Consider the following 23,684-nt stretch of genomic DNA (forward strand, 5'->3'; position numbering starts at 1 on the left):
GGTCGGACCCAGAGGGTAGTAATTAATGGAAGTCACTCATCGTGGTGTCCTGTGACCAGTGGGGTCCCCCAGGGCTCTGTCCTTGGACCCATACTGTTCAACATCTTCATTAACTATGTGGACACTGGAGTCAGAAGCAGACTGGCCAAGTTCGCCGATGACACCAAACTTTGGGGCAAAGCATCCACACCAGAAGACAGGCAGGTGATCCAGGCTGACCTGGACAGGCTCAGCAAGTGGGCGGATGAGAATCTGATGGTGTTCAACGCCGACAAATGCAAGGTTCTCCACCTTGGGAAGAAAAACCCGCAGCATCCTTATAGGCTCAGCAGTGCTACGCTGGCTAGCACTATGCAAGAAAGAGACTTGGGGGTCATCATTGACCACAAGATGAACATGAGCCTGCAGTGCGATGCTGCGGCTAGTAAAGCGACCAAAACGCTGGCTTGCATCCATAGATGCTTCTCAAGCAAATCCCGGGACGTCATTCTCCCTTTGTACTCGGCCTTGGCGAGGCTGCAGCCGGAGTACTGCGTCCAGTTTTGGGCTCCACAATTCAAAAAGGATGTGGAGAAGCTTGAGAGACTCCAGAGAAGAGCCACGCGCATGATCAGGGGTCAGGGAAGCAGACCCTACGATGACAGGCTGAGAGCCCTGGGGCTCTTTAGCCTGGAAAAGCGTAGGCTCAGGGGTGATCTGATGGCCACCTACAAGTTTATCAGGGGTGACCACCAGTATCTGGGGGAACATTTGTTCACCAGAGCGCCCCAAGGGATGACGACTAGGTCGAATGGTCATAAACCACTTCAAGACCATTTCAGGCTGGACATAAGGAAGAATTTCTTTACTATCCGAGCCCCCAAGGTCTGGAACAGCCTGCCGCCGGAGGTGGTTCAAGCGCCTACATTGAACACCTTCAAGAGCAAACTGGATGCTTATCTTGCTGGGATCCTTTGACCCCAGCTGACTTCCTGCCCTTTGGGCAGGGGGCTGGACTCGATGATCTTCCGAGGTCCCTTCCAGCCCTAATGTCTATGAAATCTATGAAATCTATGAAATATTAACTCACACATTTAAACTCACAGCACCCTGGCTGGTAAGGAGCCCTCTTTTACAGCTTATTGTATTATCTTTGTGCTATTGTCTGTGTCTTCTATTACAAATAGAGGTGCTCAGGGTGAAAGGCAAAGTAATTCACCCAAGGGCAGATTGGGAGTGTGTGGCAGAGGCAGAACTACCTTTTATTTGTTCCTAGAAACCACTGTCTTGCCACCCACTCAGCCATTTCCCATCATTTTGAAGTGCTGCGTGCTGCTACTTAAACACTGAGAAGTCAAGAGCTATGATGAGTACGAACCGTTCCCACTCCACAGGCCATCAGGGGCTGAGATCACCCTCTTCGTTATATGCCTATCCTGGTTCAGCTCCCAACCATGCTTGCTTATTTTTTTCATCCTCTAATTCAGTTGGAGTGCCTTGAACCAACCCCCATATTGTAAAGCCCATACTTTTATACGGCTGCCTATTTGTTTCAGCAGCATTCACACAAAAGACTACATAATGTATCATCTCCTCCTGCATTTATTTTATGCCACAAATTAAACACTGTAGGCAGCTATTGCCCCTTGAAGGTGAGATTTGACCTGTTACCTTTGATTTCCTCATATCACAAGTGATCAGATCACCTTCCAGTCCCTACACCTTTCTGGCTTTCATCCCCCTGGGTTGGCAGGGTCTGAAAGCTTTGCTGTTGCACAGTGACTTCTGCTACCTAATTGCTGCTTGCAGAGTGAAACTTTCCAACCCTTCTCCCCCCTCCAAGATGCACATACTTTCAAGGAGAAAAAATTAGCCTGACAAAGCTTTGCTTATTTAAGTCTTCACCTCTCATGGCCAAAAGGGAGGGGGGAGTGCAGAGGGAAGAATTAAACGATGATGATGATGATAATAACCTAGCAGAGTGTTTTGCCAGGATTTGATTTCTCCAAGTAATGTGACCAAAGTTGCAGGCTCCATCAACAGCCCCGTAACCACCAGGGCCACAGGAATCTGTTAATATGCCCTGGAATTTGGACACTTTTCGTTGCACCATTTTGGGTTGCTTCCCAGGTTGTCACTCAAATGCAGGATACGCCTCTTCAGGAGGCTATTTAAAAAGGAGCTTGTGTGTAATGTTCTTTGGACAGAGAGAGGAGGCTTGGAAAGACAGCGGGGGAGAGAGAGTTGTTAGTCACTAGCCGTCAGTCTGAAATCCCTCCTCTCTCACTCGGGATGTCTGACAGCTTTGGGACAATAACCTGGACCCTGTTCCTCCTCCTCCTTGCACCTGACTGGGTATGTACTGTGCTACAGTAAAGTTGCTTACAGGATGAGCTGTGCAGCTTCTTGCTTTAATGCATGCAGGACGCTTTAGGCAAAATTACCCGTGCAGTTGCTACCTGCTTTTGAAGGGTCCTAGGAAAGGTTAGCGGTTCATTTGGTATTTCAGGTATGTAGGTAAAAAAACGTTCAGAGCAGCCTGATGCAAAGGAAGAGTGATATGCACAATGCCAGGGCTGGACACGGGCATGGGCAAACCAGGCGGCTGCCCGGGGCTTGAACAGAAAGGGGACCCCAAAATGGTAATTTAAAAATTATTATTATCATTATCTTCGGTGAAGGGGGGCCTGATACTAAAAGTTCACCCGGGGCTGCCAGGAATCCAGGTACGGTGCTGCACAGTGCCCTTGGTCCACAGCTCTGAAGGCATTTCATAAACACAAATGAATTAAGCTCCTCGTGCTTTCCTGATGTAATTGTTATTCCTGTTTACAGGAAGGAGAATGGGGAGGCTGAGAGGTAAAACAGTTTGTCCCACTGTGTTACCTGCCAAGTACGTAGCATTGCTCAGGACGAAAACCCTCTTATTTTTGTCCTGTACCTCGAATCATAAGACAGCTTCTTGCTCTTTGAAACAGCGATCTAAAGGAGAAATTGGTTTTCTTGCTGTTTGGGACTTGCCTACCTATGTGTTAATACAAGACCTAGAACAGTAGCATGCTGATTCTGAGCCAAACTTTGCTACCACACTTATAATAATAGCAATAGCATTATGATGATTTTGTTAGCATATGGCCTAAAAGCATGCACCTTGTGAAGCAATTAAGATGCAAGGCCCATGCCTCCGGCAGCTTTGAATGTTATAGCTTGTTGAGCTGATGTATGCAAAATGCTTTAGGCGGATGAACTATATTTGTTGCTGGCGCCACCCAGAATATGCCAACAGAGAAAAATGTGTCTCCTTTCACTGAGTAAAGAGCTCACTGGTGTCAAGGGCTGGGCAGTTTCTGTTCTTGGGGGAATCTCTCTTTTTTTGTTTTGTTCTTTGTTTGTGCAGCACCCCGCACAGGCACTCCTGAAGTACACACTATAGATCATTATAATTCACCTGATTGTGGAAACACGTTTATAGATGTTTATCCCAAATTAGGGCATATTCCCAAACAGCTGCTGAATGCTTTGACCGTGGGGCTCCAACTCCAACCACGTTCTCATCTTTAGGATCTAGTTGTTCGAGCTGGGGAGCAGGAGCCATGACTCCTACATAAGGAAGAGGCAGGTTGTTTAGTGGTTAAAGCAAAACAGGATTCTTATGGTTTGTTCTCAGCTTTGCCACTGACACCGATGACCTTGGGCAAACTAGTTTGTCTGTGCCTGAGTCCCTCTATCTGTCAAATGGAAATAGTGATTCTCACCTATCACACAAGGCTGTTATAAGGTGTCTCGGAGAGGTGTGATGAAGGACCACATGGGTACTATCCACTGCAGTTCAGCATTTGGGTGATCACAGTTTGCCTGCTGTATCCATATATTTGTGTGAGACTATAGGAGCAAGAACCATATGTTACATCTATATTTCACCAGCTTCCAGCAGACCTTTCACTGAGCCTCACAGTGTTTTCCCCCAGCTTTTTCAGATGTGATCATGGTCCAAAGAGCATTATTTTTCTAAAGAATCCTTGCACCTGTCTGCTGCTTCCCATGGATGAAATCTTGGTTGAGTATCTCCCCACTGACCATGCCACAGAGCCAATGCAGCTGCAGATATGAAGCTGTTGCCTCCTGGTGCATGCCCTCCCTGTGCCTTTACTGCTAGCAAGGGGTACATGGAGCAGAAAGAACATTACAGTACTTCTATCTCTCTCTCCAGGTAGCCAGGTGCAGCCTGTGGTGGCAGCAGTTAAGAAAATCTTGTTTTGACTTGTAAACTAAGCAAATGGGACCTGGGAGTCAGGGATGGAGAATATATACAGAGCTGTGAGTCTTCCAGGTAGATTTTTGACTGCAGCTTAGTCAACGCTTGCAGCTCCCAGGAGTGACAGCTTTACAAGTGATGTGTGTGAGCCATGCATAAGCTGCTAGCAGAACTAGAAGCAAGGGGAGTCATCTTTCTTATTCTGATCCATAATATTGGCTCAGTTTTGCTGCCCTTGAAGTCCTTAGAAATTTGTCAGTGACTTCAACAGAAGCAGGATTAGGCCTGTAATGAAGATGTGGGGACCCCATTCCTCTGAAAATGAAATCAGAGTGAACTTCAAGACGAGAGTCCCCAGATGGGGGGAGGAAGATGAAATGTCAGTTCTCAGGTTGGATTGCTAGGCTCCTTCTGCATGCAGGTCTGCAGCACGGCTTGTTGCAATTGTCCCACTTTGTTTCTTCAGCACCTTCTCACTAAGGTGATTCACATGCTTTACAGAGGTGAACTGAGTGCCCTTTTATTCACATTTTCCAAATGGGGCAAGTGAGACACAGAGGTGATGCAAATGGCATCAGGGCAGAGAGCAGCTCCACGGCAGAGCTAGGAACACTCAAGACTTTTCTGGCATCTGGGTCTTTATTCTTGGCACCAGGTATCAGATACCAGGTATCAAAGATACTGTATCAGGAATACACTACCCTGTTTCTGATCTCAGGTGCCCACCCATTGCTGGTTAAATAGCATGTCCCTTTGTCAATGGGAGCAGTTGCATACATGAAAAGGAATAGGGGAAAGTGTAGTGTACTTTTATCTTCTTTTAATGCAATTTAGCAGTTGGAAAGAGATCCATTTGACATGCCAGCTCACAGCAAGTGGTCCCAAAAAAGACTGCAGCTTGCAAACGTCTGTGCTACAGGCTGTAGAGGTTGTATTACACAATACTTTGCACTAGAGAATTACACTGATTCTTTTTGAAGAGAGTGAGACCTTGCGAGGTCTTGCAGGTTAAGCTTCAGGCTGATTGCTGGCCTGTGCTATATGGTGCTGATTGTTGCAGAAGTTAACAATAAAATGAAAAAAAAACAAACATTTGTCAACTCCTGCCCCCATGCCAGTTAAATTTAGAACCGTTGCTGGGAGCAACACTCAAAACAGCTGGGAGAGTTGTACTAGTGTTGTTGGTGACAAAACAATACTCAGGGAGGTTGCTTCACAGCAGGAGCTGAGTCTGCTGTAGCAAGTGCAGATATGGGTCCAGCATATGAACTTGATTGCTTTGTTACTTTACATCGGTATGGGATCTCAAAACAGTTTTTGAGCTCACACTGACAAACAGACTATAGGCAAGGGTCAGTTTGCCGCAATGGCAGCCACTTCTGAGCTGCTGAAGAATGCAAAGCAGAGAAGCAGTAGGATGGAGAAAGATCCATATTCTGTTGCGAGGACTGTGCAAGTGTCAGTAGACAGAATGTAGTGGCCTGAGTGGGTGCCAACAGATTTAGCATCTGTAATGGCCCCAGTTTCACATCTCATCCAAACTGTAGTGCATCCAGCAGATGAAGCGTTGGCTCACTTGGGGGCAAGGGTGCTAGCCAGGCCATCACCAACATTGCTGGCAGCGACCTGAGTTTTGCAGCACATATGCCTGTCCTCCTGGCCCAGGTCAGTTCCATAAGCCTGCAAACCCAATTGTGGACTGTGGAGGAACAGGCATCTCAGACCTCCCTTTGCACTGGGTTGACCGTAAGTTTGCATGGTCCTTAGGAAGGTGCTGCATCTAGGTGAGGTTTGCATCTTGTTGCCTAGTCTGCAGTGCAGATGTAGCCCTACACTTGGACTTGAGAGACCTCAGGTCCATTCCTAGCTCTGCCACTGGCCTTCTTAGTGACCCTGGGCAAGTCACTTCCCCTCTCTGATGCAATTCTCTTATCTGTAAAGGAAGGAGCCATGAGCCTGGCTTTTGTCAAGCACTTTCATCTACAGATATAGAGTGCTATGTAGGAGGTAGGCACTGCTGGTTTGTTCATTTGCTTACTGCCAGAGAGAAGTGAACTGAGCCCCAGAATGGGGGGCCAAGAAGTCATTTGTCCTGTTCTCCCCTGAACTCCAGTGGAGTTTGGGGAAAGAAGGAAATTGCTCATCTGGTGTTAGCTGAAACTGCACACAAGGTCCTCCATGGCAGTCCATCTTCAGGCGAGGGACTCGTGGATTTACTCTCCAGCTGTGGGGATGGCAAGGGGAAGAAGGGATCCACACACGTTCTTTACTGTTAATTTTTCCAGCTGGATGGTTTCTAAAAATAACTTGTTCTTTATCTGATTAATTTGCCTTCCAGGTAGAATCACAGGCATGTGTCTACCCATGCCAGTGCCCCTCCCAGCCACTGCAGTGCCCTGCTGGTACCAGCCATGTGTTGGATGCCTGCGGTTGCTGCAAGGTGTGTGCCAGGCAGCTTGGTGAGCTGTGTTCCCTTCAGAAACCCTGCGATCATCACAAAGGACTCTACTGCGACTTCTCCAAAATCCACAGTGGCAGTGGGATATGCTTAGGTGAGCAGTTTGCACATGCATTCATCATGAAGCCACAGCTTCTGTAGATGACAGAAAAACCACAGAGCTGTGTGACTCTCCTACAGGGGACAAACACAGCAGCAGACTTTTCTGATATGTTATCTGCCCTCTTCTTATTGGGTCTGTGTCATCCCTTTTAAACCAACCGATGGACTGAGAAGCGTGCAACTGAGTAGGTGACACAAGTCATAACCTCAGATGCATCCAAACCTCTCCCTAGTGGCATTTACATGTATCATTTAGCACCGCAGTATGTCAGTGCTGTATAGGGATTGAAAACACTGCAAGACCTGCCTAGGGTAGTCCATTCTTCCCCCCTCCAAAAATGTATTTCTGGGTCTGAGCTCAAATCTGATCTCTAGGTTTGGTTCAGCTGTGGTAGAAGTTATCTTATGAGATTTGAGTCCATCTCATCTTTAAATAGTGCTTTCTGTTGAAGTGGGAGAGATTTTCAAAGATACAAATGGGAGTTAGGGGCCAGATAATAATTGACTTTCAGTGGAAGCCAGTCATTTAGCTCTCCTTGGTGTCTGTGCTATCGCTGTGGAAGATTCCCATCACTGCGGCGCCTCTGCAGTAATGGCAACGTTTTGGACATGTCTGGTAAAGAAATGTCACTTTTTAAATCAAGTCAGAATTCCCCACCCCATCGTAGCAAGGGCTGCATTTTACACGCACTTCGCCCACACAAACAAACTGATGCTCTTTTTGTGGTCACAAGATTAATAAAGGCCAAAAATCATGAAGAAAAGAATGTATGGACTACCTAGGATTTGCAGGTGCTGAGCGATATAAATGCAAACCTGTTTTCACCAGATTTCCCTCAAGACTTCTTATTTTGCTCAATTTTGGTTTTTAATCCAAACTATTGCATCACCAGTGTTGTTACAAGAGTTCTTCCTGGATACTTTTATCATAGAAGAGAAAGCATGTTTACTCCCTCCCTTACTCTGCCTCCTATTGTCTTCCGGTTTTTTTGTTTAAAAAAAAAAAAAGTGAAGCATTTTTGGTTCAAAGATTCCAAAAAGTTCACCCTGCATAGACATGGAGGCTGGAAAATTTCTCTTATAGAGATCAAAGTTTTAGGAAGTTCTCAGCAATTGTAAATGGGATTTTGGAAATGGAAATGCTCAAGCAGCCCTTGCTCTAGCTAGCATTAGCATTTCAGCCATTGTACTTTGGAATTGCCCCGAGGCAGGAGAGCTGAATTGCACTGTTTTAACTATGTCAGAAACACAGTGGTCCTCAAATTTGTTTGCCCCCCCACTCAGAAAGTGTTTTCTGCTTTCACTCATTTTTTTTACTACAGAAAAGATAATAAAGCAATTCTTCTACTGCAAAGAACTCAGACAGGTGACAACAGGTCAGAATGTTTTTGACACTGAATTCCTATTTGAAATCTCTGGGTTTATCTTGTGAATTGTGTGTGTTGCACAAATAACAGTGCTAATATTGGGTGTTTTCCCACAGCAACCTTAAAAGACTCTCACAGCACCCCAGGGTGCCACCCAGATTGAGAATTGCTGGAATAACATGTGCTATTTTTTTTAATTTGCAAGAGTTTGGCTGATTAGTTTAACATGCAAAAGCTAGTGTTATCTCCTCTTTGATCAATTTTATTTCTTTTGATCTATTTAATTTTCCTTCTACCACACTTACTAAATATGTGATTGTGTCCCTAGGGGTGATTGTGAGCATGCATGTGCGGGGGCGTGTGTTTTCTGTGGGACACATTTGTGCCACTGCTATTTGTCCCTGGGCATGACCCTGCACACATGCTCCAGTGTGCAGTAAGTTGACCTGGGTGGCGCTGGGGAGGTGCTGGCCCCAGCAACCTTACCTGGAGTCCTGGGGACCTCCTGGGGCAGCAACAGTGTCAAGCTGACTGCTCAGAGCCTGGCCAGCAGCTAGAGTGTGGCTCTAGCTGGCCAGGCTTCATTTATGGCAGTGCACACTGCTGCCATGTGCACCACACTGCTTTTTTAGTGGTGTTTTTTTTTTACACCAGGATCTCCCAGTATTAAAAAAACCCCAAAACCCTCTGTGTGCAAACCAGCAGCATGGTGAAATGGGTTTGAGGTACTGCAAAGTGCATGTGCACACTTGTCAGGATTCACCCTGGATGTCTTTACACAGCCTTCCCAGTTCTAATTATATGAGCCGATGTCCAGATGTTGACTGCTGAAAGATGCCACTAAATGTACTTGAAGTTTGCCATTTTCTTTTAACTGCTGGCTTGATTGCAGGACAGAAATAAGCATAGCACCACTGGAAGAAGATCTAGTGGGAGTCTCTATTACTTACAGAATTGACCTCAGGTTTGAATGTCTGCCACAAAGCACAGGTTAGAAGTAGAAATCCCAGGGGGGATTCTGTAGCCTCTGTAATGCAAAAGGTCAGACCAGATGTTCACATTGATCCTTTCTGATCTTAAAAATGGATAAGTTAAATGTTCTGACAAAAATCCTAGTGACTTCAATAAGGTCAAAATTTCACTAGATGAATCTGTGGCCACCTGTTTGAAAGTATGGGCCATAATACCATTGACTCACCTAGTCATAACTTCCACATTGATATCTCTACGGTGCCTCTCGTTCTGTAATCTTGAGAGATGAGCCAGCAGAGGCAGTGAAGGAACAAGGGGGTGGCAGAGAGAGGGGTGGGAGAGGAAGATGAGATCAGCTACTGGATCTGGGACAGAAAGAAGAAGGGAGAGCTTGGGAGGCTGAAGAAAAGAAGGTCACAGGTGCCCACATGAGAGAGAACGGAGGTGTTTTCAGCAAGGACAAGAAAAGGAAAGGAAAGGAAGGTTGTTAAAAATATCCAAGGCAGAACTGTCAAGATTGGACACCAACCTGGGCAAGAAGGGAAGTGAAAGGTGAGAATTGCTACTTGTTAACATCCTCTGTGTGTCCAGTGCTCCACAAATCACTGCAAGAGAGCTCCTCCGCCAGGTAGCTTAGACAACAGGGCAGATGCAGAAACCATCTGTGCCAGCTGGGCATTCACAGTCTGGGGTATTCTGTGTGGCAGAGTGCAAACGCCTTGTCACCTGGAGGTGGTGTTTGGAGACAGGACTCATGAATGGAGCAGAGCTCCATGGAGCTTGTAAATGAGAAGCCCTAACTCGATTTGCTTTGTTGCTTTAATTGGATCAGAGCAAGAAAATGAAGCCATTATAGAGAAGTGAAAGGGCATGACTGGCTAATTGGAATCTAAAGGCATAAGAAAATCCCTGTCTAGAGCGCTCTTTAGGGGGAACCTTTTAAGAAAACCAACTGATCTTAGTTTAGCAGCAGGGAGCAAGAGGGTTTGAGCTGAAAGGAATAACAGGAGCATTCAAACAATCTTGGGATGGTCATTTTACATTGAATATGGGTGGTCTTCTTTTAGGTGGAAAAAGTGAAGTCTTTGAAGCTCCTGAGTGCAGATAATTACAAGTTAAGATCCATTTTCCGTACTCCGGCTAGAATAGAGATGTTTGCAATCCTGAAAGCCTTACGTTCCTCTCAAGAACTAGGTGGAATGAGCTTAGGAGAGCCTGACTGAGACCCTTAAAAGAGCACTGTGCAGCCCATACACTTTCTAAAATGAAGGTGTTTTATCTATGAAGCAAGGGAGAGGGGTAGCAAACATAGCTGATTTCTTGGTAAGTCCTTTAAAGTAGGCCATGGCTTGCCATGTTGGTAATCATTTACCTGAAGCCTTCACAGATCATTTTTTTATTCAGGATCTGAAATTTGGAAAGAAGTTGCTGAGCAGAGCTAACAAAAACAGGGAATTTCTGTCCTGTGGGAAATACTGAGAATTTGAAATTTTGTTTTGTCCCAAATCCAGGTGAAAAGTTGAAATCTCCCAACTTCTTTCCTGAAATTTTCAAAAAATATTTTGTTCTGATACTTTGATAAGCTCACAGCATTTATTTTGACAATTATTTATATATTATGTTATAAAAATGAAAACGTTTTGTCCTTATCAGAAAAAATGTTTGAATACTTTCACATAAAGATGCCGGGAAAATCAATACGGTCTCGTGAAACATTTTAATTTAGTTGAATCAACATTTTCTGGTTCAATGGAAAAATTTCTACCCATAGTTCTGCTGCACTTTATGTATGCACAGGGGCACCAGCTGTAAACCAGGGTGAGTACGACTTTGACATCTCTGTTTTAGATGAATACAGCAAAGAAAATGTACTGACTCATGTTCATTTTCTTGGAAGAAAATGGTCCTCTTATCTGGTTTAAAATATAAGGGTCTGTGGTGCACCACATAATAGGAAGGTTGCGCTTATGTATCTATTGGTGTAGGCCCTTTTTTGTTATCTGCAATTTATAAAGTAGATCTGAAAGAGATTTTTCAAGGGGTGGCAGACCAGGAAGTAGATTTTCTTAATATCTTTAACTGAAAAGTAGCCAGAGTGTTAATGCTGATGTACCTCAGCTTTGCAGAACAACCCTTTAGATTTAGAAGTCTTCAACATGGATTGGAAATGGCACAGCCCTTAAAGGAAGGGCTTGTACATTATTTTTTTAAAAGAGTGCTTTGCTCCTATATGTTGTTATGTCTTTGAGTTGAATTAGGTGTCAACAAAAATCTGCAGAAAATGGAAGTTTTAAATAGGCAACAAGGGAAAGTGATAATTTTAGTGGAGTGGTCTTTGATGTCTCAACTCTGCTAGTTCTCTGCTCACCTAGGGATTCTTTTAGGAAAACAGAGAAGGTTAGAGTTGAATGCCTAACGTGAAAGGGGAAAAAAATCCTTCAAGGAAGAAATTGTGGGAGTGAGGAGGAAAGGAATGGTTCCCAGTATTCTTCCCAGATCATAGAGAAGCCACCAAGGGTGCAAAACCAATTAAAAAAATTATTTTCCCATTCATAGTCACCTTTAAATGTGTGGGAAATCGATGACACATCAAAGAATGTTGCCTTTTTGTCTCAAAGGACAAAAGCCTTTGGCTCCTGTGTCATATCAGAAATTCGTCTTGCACAACGTCAGTGACTTGGGGCACTTTGAGACACTGGCTGTATGTAACCTGGATGGTTGCAAAGAGGTGGTTTTCCTTAGCAGCTTGCCCAGTTGAAGATGAGGTTTCTTTGGTGGATATATATAGATATATATAGATTTAAGGAAAAAATTTTGTGTCCCAAGTCAAATCAGCCAAATCAAATCCAAATCCGTGTGAATCATTCAAGAACCAGATGTGGCCCTGCTACTGGCAAGTATCCTCCACCCCAGCCTGGGGCTTCAGATGCTTCCAAATCCTTTGGCAGGCATCCTATGTGCAGGCCCAAGCCCAGAGGCTGGTGGATATCAGTGTTTGGCTTTAGCTCAGCAAAGAGGAGATGTGTAACAGGGAGTCAGAAAACTCCTGTTACTTAAGAGGAAACTGTAGCAGGGTTAGCTGTCCCCTAGCCGGCATGAGAGCTACCTTGGGGAGGCAAACAGAATGCTGCTGCCTTGCAAAGCATCGTGACCCAGGATGAGGAGGAAGCCTGGTTGAACAGACAAGACCATTGGTTACGGTTGGACCCAGAGCGGATTAGTTGGTGATGTTGCCAGAGGGTTTATACCTTTGTTATAATTTATACTGGTGGTTTGAGATTGGGACTACGAGGGGTGGTATGGAGGTCCCAGCTATGCCTGAGGGCACCAGAGTGTCTGGAGCCCTGCTAGGGGCTTGGGGCTTGAGACAGATCGGGCTTGAGCCTTATAGAGTGGCAGCTTAGAGAAGGACTGCAGCTGAGCACAACTCAAGCCAGATAGAGCAGAGGCCATGGATAAGATAGGGCTAGAGGCCCAGACAAAGCTGAAGCAGGCTCGTTGCCCAGAGCAGGGTGGAGACAGGGCCACGGGGCCGAAGGCAAAAGTAAGCCCCAACGAGGAAGCGACTGTGCGGTAACATCTGCGAAGCTTGGGCACGGCTGTAGGGGAGTTTTGGAGGCCGTGAATAGCCCTTAAGGTTGCAAGTACCCTGAGAGGCACAAGTGGGCCAAGAGGTCCCACCAGGCGTAAAGTATATAAAAGACCAGCAGGGTCCATGCGGGACCTGCTGGCTGTCAGAAGAACTGAGGGCTCACACTAGGACCCTTAGGTAGCCTCCCTTTCTGGCATTCAGTAGTTACATCAAGGCATGGCAGGAGAGCAGGGCAAGTGTTGGGGGACATCACGGCCAGTGCAGGAACTCAAACATTGCCACAGGCTGACGCTGACTTTCAGAAAGGCCTGAAAAGTACTGGGGAGAGCTCAGGCAGTTCAAGAAGCCAGATTCTAGACCTTGCTCGCTGCTGCCTTTTTAGATCCATCATTGAAAAAATGGCTCGGTTAGGGCCTGCCAAGTGCTTCCATAGCAACAGAGGTTTTTAATGTGATCAGAATGAATCGCACACTGAGAACTTACTCCCGTGAGACATCTCAGCAAGGGGTCTGTCACCCAGCCCTCAGAGTTAGGGCAGGACCAAGCACCTCTGAACTGTGGGGTGCTTGGGATCTAACCGTGAACCCCTCCATACTGCCAGTGTATCTCAACTGTACTGGGGGACCTACTCTCTGCGACAGAGAGCTTTATGTGATCTCCCTTCCTCCAAGGGTCTAGAAGGGCCAGAATAGCTCTGCACACAAGAAACATTCCTGAACTGTCAACCAGCTCCTTCATTACCCTTCGTTATCCCTTTAGCCTCCAGTTTCTTTCCCCCGGGCACCAGCTCAGTGCTGTAGCTGTCAGTAGCATGGTCATTTTCATATGGTACTAGTGCCCTCTGCTGTGCTCAGAAATAACAGATCCTCTCATCAGCATGTGTACTTCATTACACCATTCATTCAAAAGCATTTTACAGGCTTAGCCCTGACTTGGAGCTAATAAATGCAGCTTGTCAGCAAGTGCAGCTTGCACAGATCTGTATGGATAACTGGGCATGAGAAATTATACTGGTGCATTCTTGAATTGCCTAGGGGAGGGAGCCTCTCATGTCTGGAAGGGGACTGACTCTGGTCTGCAAGTGAAGCTGTTCCTATCCGGTCAGGTGGGTTAAGGCAGGGGTATGGTGGGTGCCTGGTGAACCTGGGGTCACCCTCAGCTCAATCCCTGCTCCTCATACAGGTACTCAAGGAAAGGACTGGAAATTGTCTGTTTGGGAGAGTCAGGCCTGGGGGAGGCCAGGCTGCACCCCGGGGGTCATATCTCCGGCTGAGAGAGGCTTCCGTCCACCTACTTTGCTCCTTCTGAAGTGCTTAGATTGTGCATTGTAACACAGCCCCTTGATGAAGAGGCCTGGCTTTCCAGCTGTTCACATTTCCCTGTCCTGTCTCCCTGCAGCTAATGAAGGAGCAACCTGTGATCTGCTGGGGAAGATCTATCACAATGGCGAGAGCTTCCAGCCCACCTGCAAGCTGCAGTGCATCTGCATGGACGGCGCCATTGGCTGCATCCCCCTGTGCTCAGACGACTTGCGGCTCCCCTCCCCAGACTGCCCCAACCCCCGCCGGGTGAAGCTTCTGAACAAGTGCTGCGAGGAGTGGATTTGCCAGGAGGGCAGCCAGGAGAACCGCTTTGAAACAGCCCTGGCAGGTGAGTGACAGGCAGGTGGGAGCAGGACCAGGGCCAGCGCAGCTGATTTCGCTGCCAAGAGAGAGCAGTTAGGTGTGGACTAAAGAAGTGTGTCACAGCTGTGAGGTTCAGATCCACAGGCGAGGGGATTCACAAGTGCAGCTGTGTGACGGGCCGGCTGCTGGGAGCAAATGATGCAGCCAATCAGTTGTGCACAAGGGGTGAGCCCTCTTCGGTCCCTCAGCATCAGGGAGCAGCCATGGTTTCCCTGAACAGAGCAGATTTCATGCAAGGGTCCAGCTCCACAAGCAGGCTTGGAGCAAGTGCTGCACAGAAAAGAAGTCAGGCTGGAAGGCAAAGATGGTGAACCCAGCTGAGACTGGAGGGAACCTGGGACTGCAGAAGTGAATCAGCTGCTCATCTCCTCTGTCGGAGCTGAGGATGTTGGCAAGGTCTGTGGGAGAGGCTGGGCTGAGCTTGTGCTGTGGGTAAAAAGTGTCAGTCTTGAAAGCAGCCAGGATGACTGCTAAGGAGTGGGTAAAGCCTGAGGCACTACCCAGGTCTCTCACATTGAGCAGAGCTGCCGGAAGTGGGGAAAGGAAACCAAATGTTGCCTGCCCTGCTAGTCTTCTTGCTGAAAAGCTGAGCAACCTAATGGGGTCTTGCAGAGTCCCTCTCTGCTCCATCACTGGAGAGTGAGACTGCACCAGCCTGTGAGTGACCGCATAGAGGCCCCCAAAGAATGAGGCACCATGCAATGATGTCCTTTGTGTCTGGTGATGCACCTTGTCTCGTCCCAGGGCTCTGAACCCTCTCTTTAGTCTCCTTTGACCTGGCTCAGTTTTTAGGGAGAATTCAGCATACAAGCCTGAGCTGAACAACTTCCAGGAGAACTGCCTGGTCCAGACAACCGAGTGGAGCGCCTGTTCCAGGACCTGTGGGATGGGCATCTCCAGCCGCGTCACCAATGACAACCCCCAGTGCCGCCTGGAGAAGGAAAGCCAGCTCTGCATGGTCCGGCCCTGCAACTTCCTCCTGGAGAAGAGCATCAAGGTACTAGCTGCAATGCTAGACAGCAGCAGGGTGAGGCTGAACCCACTGCAGCCGGTGGCTGGTGGCTTTTCCCTGCCCTTGCACTCCGAGCAGCCTCTAGCCTCTGGCTAGCAAAGGCACAAGGGGTCCTCTACCAGGACTACTAATGCCAAAGTAGTTGTGACACCTGTGTCGGGCCCTTTTAAGTAAGGCTCCTATCTCCAAGGGCTTGCAAATGTCAGGGCTTACTTCAGGGAGCTGCCTGCTTGCTCCCTTACCTGCTGATCCCTATACACTTATTGTACCTAAAATTCATGGACAGATGCCGAACCCATTGACCCAAAAGGAGCAGTCTCTGCAGGGCCCTAAAGCAAGCCTCATATTCCATTCCTTTCAGTCTCAAACTCCATGGGGTGTTTGGGGCATGGAGAAATAGCAGATCAGTCACCCCTTCCATACTGCATCACATACAGGGGCCAGACCTGTGAAGGGCAGAGCATCTTGCGCTCCCATTCACTTAACTGGAAACTGAGGGTTTGGTCATGGCAGAATCAGGCCCAGAGCTAAAGCTGTTCAAAAACTAGATGTCAAGATCATTGAAAACTGGGGTTAGGTAAGATGGAAGTGATTTGTGGGAGGGCTCTGATTGCTTTGAAATGGCTTTTTTTGTTCTAGCTTATTGAAATGTTGGGAAAAGGTTAGATGTGTCTTTGTTCCAGTTGCTGGGGAACCCACCTTTTGTTTTAAACACATTTTCTTGCTTCCATTTTCTTCTTCTTTTCCTTTTCCCAAGAAAGGGAGATCCTCACAGCCCTCTTTTCTCACGAAAACAAAATAACATATTCTACACCTCTCCCCCACCAAAAAAAAAATCACTTTAAAATTATTCCTAGAAAACCCAAGAGCATTCCCCCCACAGAGGCATGTCAATACTTTTCAGCTCCTCTGTCCATGTGGGTTCCTGTTCCGGGTGGTTAACCCTTTCCTTGCTGTTGCTCGCTTCCCAGAAAGGAAAGAAGTGTGTGCGGACCCCGAAGCACCGCCAGGCCATTCACTTGGAGTTCTCCGGCTGCACCAGCGTGCACACCTACCGACCCAAGTTCTGCGGCAGCTGCACGGATGGCCGCTGCTGCACCCCGCACACCACCAGCACCACAGAGGTGGATTTTAGGTGCCCAGAGGGGGACATCTTCCAGCGTAAGATGATGTTCATCAGGACATGCTCCTGCCACCATGACTGCCCCAGGGACAATGACATCTTCCTGGCCACCTATCACAGGAGGATGATAGGTGATCATGTCAGGGCAGAGAGGCAGTAGCCCCTTCCTCCCTGACCCCCAGGCCTAGGTGTCAAGAGTGTTCTCAAGTGTCCACAGTGCCTCCGCTGCTGAAGCCCAGGACCATGCGGTCCCTTCTCACCCGTGGGGAGACCACAATGCAATTTGGGCCCAGTGGCAAGGACAACAAGGCAGGCAGCATGGAGGGGAGCAGTCCCCATGGGCTCTCTACTGGTACCATGCATCAGGCAAGGCTTGGGCAGGAGCATCTGGCACACTCCCATCATAGTGGGGATGCTGAGAGAACCAGGCTAGATGCAGAGATGGGCCTGAACTGGAGCCCTGATCCATATTTCCCCAGCTTGTAAGGGGCTTTGGATCTGGATCTAAGCCACAAGGCTTAGCCCCACCTCCAGCTGGGAGCAAAATGAGTGTGGAGTTCCCCGAATCCACTGCCATGCTGCAGCCTTGCCACAACCCCAGAGCAGAGGGCAAAGGAGAGGCCCAGCAGCCTGATCTGTTGCCCAGCCATGCCAAGCAGCCTTCTCAATGGAGGAGGGAATCTGATACTGACCTTCTGCAATGCGTCTCTCTACATAGTTGTCTCCCTTGCCCAAAGAGGGGCTCCAGCCCTGCTGGCAATTCCTTCCAACTAACTGGGAACTACCATTGTTTGGCAAGGCTCATCCCCTTCCTAGTGCTCCCCCCATTGTGATTCCCCTGTGCCCCAGATTAATCAGACCACAGGAATTCTGTATATCTCTTGTGTCACTACGTTGCACGCAGGGGATACCACCCAGATGATAGCAAGGCTATCTAGCAAGTATGTGAGAGCCAACATTACAAGGGAAACAGCGGGTCCCATTGCAAGAAGCCTAAACTTGCCATATGGCTTCCCTAGGGACAGCTGAGCCCTGTAAGAGCCATCTTCAGAGAAGACAGGAATCAACTGGGCTTACCCTGCTCTTTGCCAATGCTAGAAGGATAGTTCTAGGGCCCAGCTCCCATCCCAGTTATGGCAGTACAGATCAGAAGTGTCCAGGGAGAGTAACATCAATGTAAAACTGGGGCTTGTTAAAGTAGAGTCAGCCTTCCAGCCTGTTGCACATCAACAAAGAGATCTGCCCCCTGTGTTTTGCAAGTCCCACACTCAGCCTGTACTGCCAAGAATGAGAATTGCCTACTTTTCTCCTCTGTTAAACTTCAGAGCTAGAACAGCTGGGGGACAAGGAACTGGATTCTCTAGTGGCCTGTGCATTAGCAACAGAGTTGAATTTCAGTAGCAGAGTCTTTTTATGACCAGCAGTGCATGAGCCAGAAAAACCTAGCTCAGGTCAAATCCCCCAGGAGCTTGAGGCACTGGCAGGAAAACCCAGCCTTTCTTGTAAATGGAACAGATTTAACCTGGCATTGCTGAGACAGTACTGCAGAAAGCGCTGCCTGGAGCACCCTGTGTTCTGCAGCCACAGACCTCACCTCCTGCCAGAGAACTATGTTGTATTCACAGGGCTGCACAATGACTGGGCTGGATTCACAGGAGTGTCTCTTGCAAATCAAAGGAAATGATTCTTCTGCTCTGTTTGGCACTGGAGAGGCCTCACCTGCAGAACAGAGTCCAGTTTGGGGCCCCACAATTCAAGAAAAATGTGAGCAGATTGGAAAGAATCCAGTGGAAAGCAACAAAAATGCTTAGGGGCTTTGGAAGCATGACTTGTGAGGAAAGGCTGAAAGAACTAGGGTTATTTAGTCTGGAGATTTTCAAGAGCAGGTTGGACAGACACTTGGCTGGGATAGTTAAGTCAGGGGTGATCCTGCCCTGAGCTTGGGGCTGGACTAGAGGACTTTATGAGGTCCCTTCCAACCCTACTTTCCCGTGATCCTATCACCTGTGTTCAGAATCTCGGCTTCCATTGGAAATGTTTGTAATCCTTACGGCTGCAAACCATCTTTGGACCATGGCCTGCATGTAATCAGTGCAAGAGGCATCTAGCTGAAAGTGCAGTCAGCCTGGAACAATAATTCAGAGAGGTGTGAGCTGCCCTGTTCATCTGAGAGGGACCTTAACTCTAAAGAGTCATGGTGATTTGACAGCTCAACATTACTGAGTATTCAACTCCAGCTCATTTTAGCAGAAGTATCCAGATAACAGCCTAGACACTATGTGCCTTTTTCTGTCTCTGCTCTTCAATTAATCTGAAGCTGGGGCAGAATTCCCTTCAGGACCACGCAGAGCCAAAGGACCCTACTGCAGGGCCAGCCTGCGGTGAGGGGCAGGTCCCGTGCTGCCCTCTGCAGCCATGTTTCAGAGCAGAGCTTCATTTCATATAGCATCCTTGTGCAGGGAGGAAAGGCAGCTTGTCACTGGCTTCGAGGCATTGGCTCTGACTTGGCCACTGAAATGCCAGTTTGGGACTTGCCCTTTTCCCTCTGCCCCAAACACCTGCAGTAGCATTGTTTCCTTCAGAGCCTTATGCAGTTTGGGCTTCTGTTGTTCGCATTGAAATCTGAGCTGTAGACACTGCTAAAAAGAAGCCTTTGTCCAGCCTCTATCATTTTGCTGTCTCACAGCTTCCCCTTGGGCCTTTCCAAGCTGCCAGTCCCTCCCAGCCCTTCTTGCTCTGCCCTGGTGTGTGCTTCTCCCTGGCTGCATGCAGAGCTCAGAGCCTAGTTGCACTTTACCTGATCACAGTAAAATTCTCTCTCTTTTTTTTATATAACCTGCCTGGTCTCTTCTGTGATGCTCTGCTGCTAATCAGGTGTGCCACCTTGTGCAAGTCCCCTCCTTCTCTGAGCCTCTGTTTCTTCTCCCATCACGGGAGAAGATGCCTTGCACAGGGACTACCTCACCCGCCCCCTCTCCCTGCCCCAGTATCTGTGCAGCACCAGTCCTGATCTGCGTGGATGGTAAGATGCTGCAAGCACAGTGCAGATGCAGTGAGGTGCCAGACAATGCCAGGGCTGCAATAGCATCCCATCCGACCAACGTGCACTGTGATTGCTTCTGACTACTGCCCTGGAGGAGGGGGGGTAGGAATCATAGGTAGCTGTTCACCAACGCTGCTCCATTAAGAAGTCTGAAGTCTGTAATACTGGGTTAAAAATAAACCTGGGAGCAGATGTGAGCAGGGGTTGGTGTCAATGTGGCCAGAATGTGGAGGCTCTTTACGGAGGCTTAACAGCTTATAGGTTCTGTTCACTGCCTTGTAACATTATCCAAGGGATCCCTAACATGGACACTTGCAGGAGCTGTTTTCCAGAGACCTGTGTGATACTGGGAAGATGGTCTCCTCTCCTCACAGGTTCCCCACTACCTGTGTCTCCTTTCCTGGGGACAGGATCTGAAGCTGCGGCCCCTCCAGATGAGAGAGGAAAAGTGAGGCAGATCCCCAGGGAGCCCCAGTGTGCTGCAGGTAACCAGGCAGCCCGGTTCCTTTCTCACTCATGCTGGCTTTACATTGTTCATCTCCATTGATCCCTTGGGGTCACTCCAATTTCCACCAGTGTAAGGGAGAGCAGGATCAAAGCCTGAGGAATGTCCTCCACCAAGGGCAGGCAGGAGTCATGGAAACACTCCCAGATTTGATGGGAGTTTAGCTCTGCCTCTCATCCAGGCAGCTGACTCTGTGTCTGGAGCAGTGGTTCTCGGCCTTTCTGGACTCGAAGCACCCCTCACTGGACTCGAGGAAGCCCTCCAGAACTTGTGAATTGAATGGCACTCAGTTGATGTTTGATATATTACAGTGCTTACCTCCTTGCAGAGGCGATGGGGAATCAGCCAGGCAGGGGCAAGCCTGAGCCTGTGCTTCTCTGTTTAATTTATCTGCTTATCCCCTCACACCCCATGGCACCCTTCAAATGATCTGGCAGCACCCTAGGGCACCCCAGCACCCTAGCTGAGAATCACTGGTCTAAAGCATCGCTGAGGGCTGGGACAGGAATCCCCTTCTCCATCTCCTTCACACACCCTGGCTGCATATCCGTCCCCTTCTGCAGCCACCTAATATCACATCACAATCCCCCACTCACCTGCCCTGCTTGCTGCCAGGGCTCCCACTGGCAGCTCCTTCCCAGCACTGAGCTATGCCTTCTCTGGGGTGGTAGCTGTCAATGGAGGTGGAGGGGAAATGAGAAGTAAGGCAGAGAGAAGAAAGAGGCCCTCCCTGCTGCCGCAGCTTGATTTTTCTTTTTCCCTTTTGGTTACGGGATAACTACAATAATCATCAGTCACTTTTTATACAGTCCTGAATCCCAAAGTGCTCTGGCAGCTGGGATGTCTTCACCCACCATGGAATGAATGCTGGCACCTCGGGGGTGGAAGGTGGCAGCCGACGGCAGCGCTGCACAATGGAGCACTCTGTTCAAGTGAAGTTGGAGAGGGAATTCAGGGAAGCAATATGGACTCAGCCACATGGAAATCTGATGGGACCCTGGTGCCACACTTGTCGAGGGGAACATCATGTGGGTAAACAGCTGCAGGCAATATGGATAACATGCAAGGAGCAGTTTTCAGGGAAGAGAGCTAGGGTTTCAGAGCCTGGTTCTTTTGTCTGTTAGGGACATAAGGGGCGCATCTACACGTGCAGTTAATGCAACACAATAAATTCCAGTGCTTATCGCACCAGAATGTATTGCTCCTGGGCACCCCATTTACATGCATGTTGGACCAGATCGGAGCAGCCCCGGCTGCCAGGGGACCTGGGGACAGGCCTGCCAGCCCAGGCCCGCTTTGACTCGGCTCAGCATGCTACCGAGGGGTTGGCTGCGGCACAAGAGTGGTTCAGTGATAGGCTAGCTGGCAAGCAGCCCCTGCACTGCAACACCCTCATGCCCCAGCCAACTGAGTCAGTGTCTACACATGCTTTGTGGCACACTAAATAATGCTGCCACAGGGTAGTACTTGTATTTACAAGTACTAACCTACAGCAGTGTTTATTCATTTCCTGCGACCTACCTAATAGGGCTGCATGTGTAGATGTGGCAACTTTACTGCAGAGCCAATTAGGCAGCTCCGCAGTAAATGTTTCGTGTAGATGCGCCCAGGGACACCCAAGCTACAGGTTTCTGTCTTCAGTGGGTGGGAAAAGCACAGAGCTCAGCCATGGGTATGGGCACCTCATGGGTAACTGATACCTTCAGAGCCCCCACCCCTGCAAGGGGAAGACAGGTATGGCCATAGGAAGATGACAGAGGTGAAAAAAAGAGTCTGGAGAGGAGGAAGGCTCTCTGGGCCTGGGATGAGTGATGTTCTCTGGGTGTGAGTCTCTTAATGCTATTGCAAGTGCTCAGGGGCTTTTATTTGGTCATCTGCCACTGGGCGGCAGCAGACACCTTGCTAACCAGCACTTGGCTTTCCTGGGTCTGGGTTTGTCTCTGGGTTATGGAGGGAGAGGAGATGTGGTGCCTTTGTGTTGTTGCCACATAACAAGCGCTCCCCTTTCTCAAGCACTCCCCTTTCTCCCCTGCATTGCCACTTTTGAGTGGGCTGCAGTGTGGGGGCTCTGGCTGGGCCACGTCTGGCAGTGAAACAGCTATGGCAGAGCAATTGGGTGCTGCAGGACCACCTGGCTCTGACTGACCCCATTGTGCTGAGACACAGCCAGCGGATCGGGGGCAACACGTATGCTGCAGTCAACAGCTTTGTGAGTCATCACCAAATACACTGCTCCTTTCCAAGGGCAGCCTGAAGGACTGGCACCACCCTAGTAATCCCTGAGGCAGCTTCCTTAGGCACTTCCCTCACAAAGCCCAGCTGATGTGCCCTGGGCAGGGCCCACCACTGCTGGCCAGCGATACCACTCTGCCAGAGCAGGTGGGAATGTGTTCAGCTGGGTGTGTTTTACTCCAATGTGCTGCTTCATGGGAGCCAAAAGGCTTGGCAGAGACATCTCAGTTCTGATGATGTTTGCAGCAGGAAGCATTTCAAGGTCCAGTGCATTGCAGTCACTCCAGCTTGGGGAAGGAGAGAGGAATCCCAGAGCTGCCTTTCTGAATCCACACCAGAAGTTTGGACTCAGTTCTGTTTTGTAAGAGCATTAAGCAGGAATAAAGCAAATAGCAAAGCCTCAGAGCTGTCACAAAAGAGACCAGCCAGCATGGGCGACTGGTGCCTCCTGAGTCTGGCAGGAGGGCACAATTTGTGGGCAGGCCAAAAGCCCCATATCCACATGCACCCCAAAAGCTCTCTTGGGGGCCGGAGGGGCCTGGCCCCACACACCACGGGCTTAGTGCCCCCCCAACACACCGCTGGCCCATGTGGCAAAAAAACTGCTTTGGGGGTGGGGGGACACAGCACACCACTACTCCCCCCCCACCCCCAGTACTTTTGGAGGCCAATCTCAGGAGGGGCACATGCTCCTGCTACCAGTTGCCTGTGCCAGCCAGTCCTGCTCCCTGCCCAGGACATCCGCAGTGCCCCTGCTGATGGGGTAAGATTCCCACTGGGCACTCATGCTCTCCTGGAGCTCAGCGCACCGCCTCCTGCTGCTGAGCCCTGGGGGTCCTGGGAGGTGAACAAGGAGCTCAGCATTCAGGTGCAGGCACATTTTTCACGTCTTTATAGAACGAGAGAGAAAGCAATGAAGAGAGCTTTATTCTGGAGGAAATCCCCACTGGGCTTCCTTAGACCAAGCCGCACTCGGAGCCCAGGAACACCATCTGCAGGCAGGAAAGGAGCTCTTGTGTCATGGGGTTCCCCTTGGGACAGTCCACAGCAGTGGTTCTCAAATTTTTTAGGGTCAAGCCCCCTCCCCCCCCCCGGAAAATGCCAGCTCTTAGCTTTCACTGGTTTTTGACCATGGACAAATAACAGCAATGTCTCTGTTGCAAAGAAATCAGAAAGACCACAGCAGCTCAGAATTGTCTTAACACTATAGATTCCTATTTGAAATCATTGGGTTTATCTTGAGAATCGTGCTTACACTCCTCATAGCGCTAACATTTCCTGGCATCCCTGAAAGGAGCTCTAGGTCTGTCCCATGGTGCCGCAGCACCCTGGCTGAGAATCACTGGTCCATAAGGAGGA

At 48.8% G+C, this 23,684-nt stretch overlaps 1 protein-coding gene across 2 annotated transcripts; it reads left to right on the top strand.

Annotated features, from left to right (window-relative positions):
* Positions 1 to 2,051: 2,051 nt before the first annotated feature.
* Positions 2,052 to 22,728, top strand: LOC102577158 (CCN family member 2). 2 transcript variants are annotated; one of them, XM_006267130.4, is made up of 5 exons: positions 2,052 to 2,334; positions 6,573 to 6,786; positions 14,124 to 14,375; positions 15,196 to 15,407; positions 16,394 to 19,785. In XM_006267130.4, exons 1-5 carry the CDS (start codon positions 2,272 to 2,274, stop codon positions 16,703 to 16,705), a joined length of 1,053 nt encoding a protein of 350 aa, XP_006267192.1. In that variant the 5' UTR covers positions 2,052 to 2,271; the 3' UTR covers positions 16,706 to 19,785. The 2 variants fall into 2 exon arrangements, with proteins under 2 accessions (XP_006267192.1, XP_019344073.2); XM_019488528.2 differs by lacking the exon at positions 2,052 to 2,334 and adding an exon at positions 2,514 to 2,621 and having other exon boundaries at positions 16,394 to 22,728.
* The last annotated feature ends 956 nt before the right edge of the window (positions 22,729 to 23,684 follow it).

This window comes from Alligator mississippiensis, chromosome 6 (genome assembly GCF_030867095.1).
Source record: "Alligator mississippiensis isolate rAllMis1 chromosome 6, rAllMis1, whole genome shotgun sequence".
In the NCBI taxonomy this organism is placed as follows: Eukaryota; Metazoa; Chordata; order Crocodylia; family Alligatoridae; genus Alligator; species Alligator mississippiensis.

Coding starts and splice junctions, on each gene's coding strand:
- LOC102577158 (XM_019488528.2), top strand. CDS start 2,547: ATGCCAGGGCTGGACACGGGCATGGGCAAACCAGGCGGCTGCCCGGGG. Junction 6,787..14,123: donor TGGCAGTGGGATATGCTTAG/GTGAGCAGTTTG, acceptor GTCTCCCTGCAG/CTAATGAAGGAGCAACCTGT. Junction 14,376..15,195: donor CTTTGAAACAGCCCTGGCAG/GTGAGTGACAGG, acceptor GACCTGGCTCAG/TTTTTAGGGAGAATTCAGCA.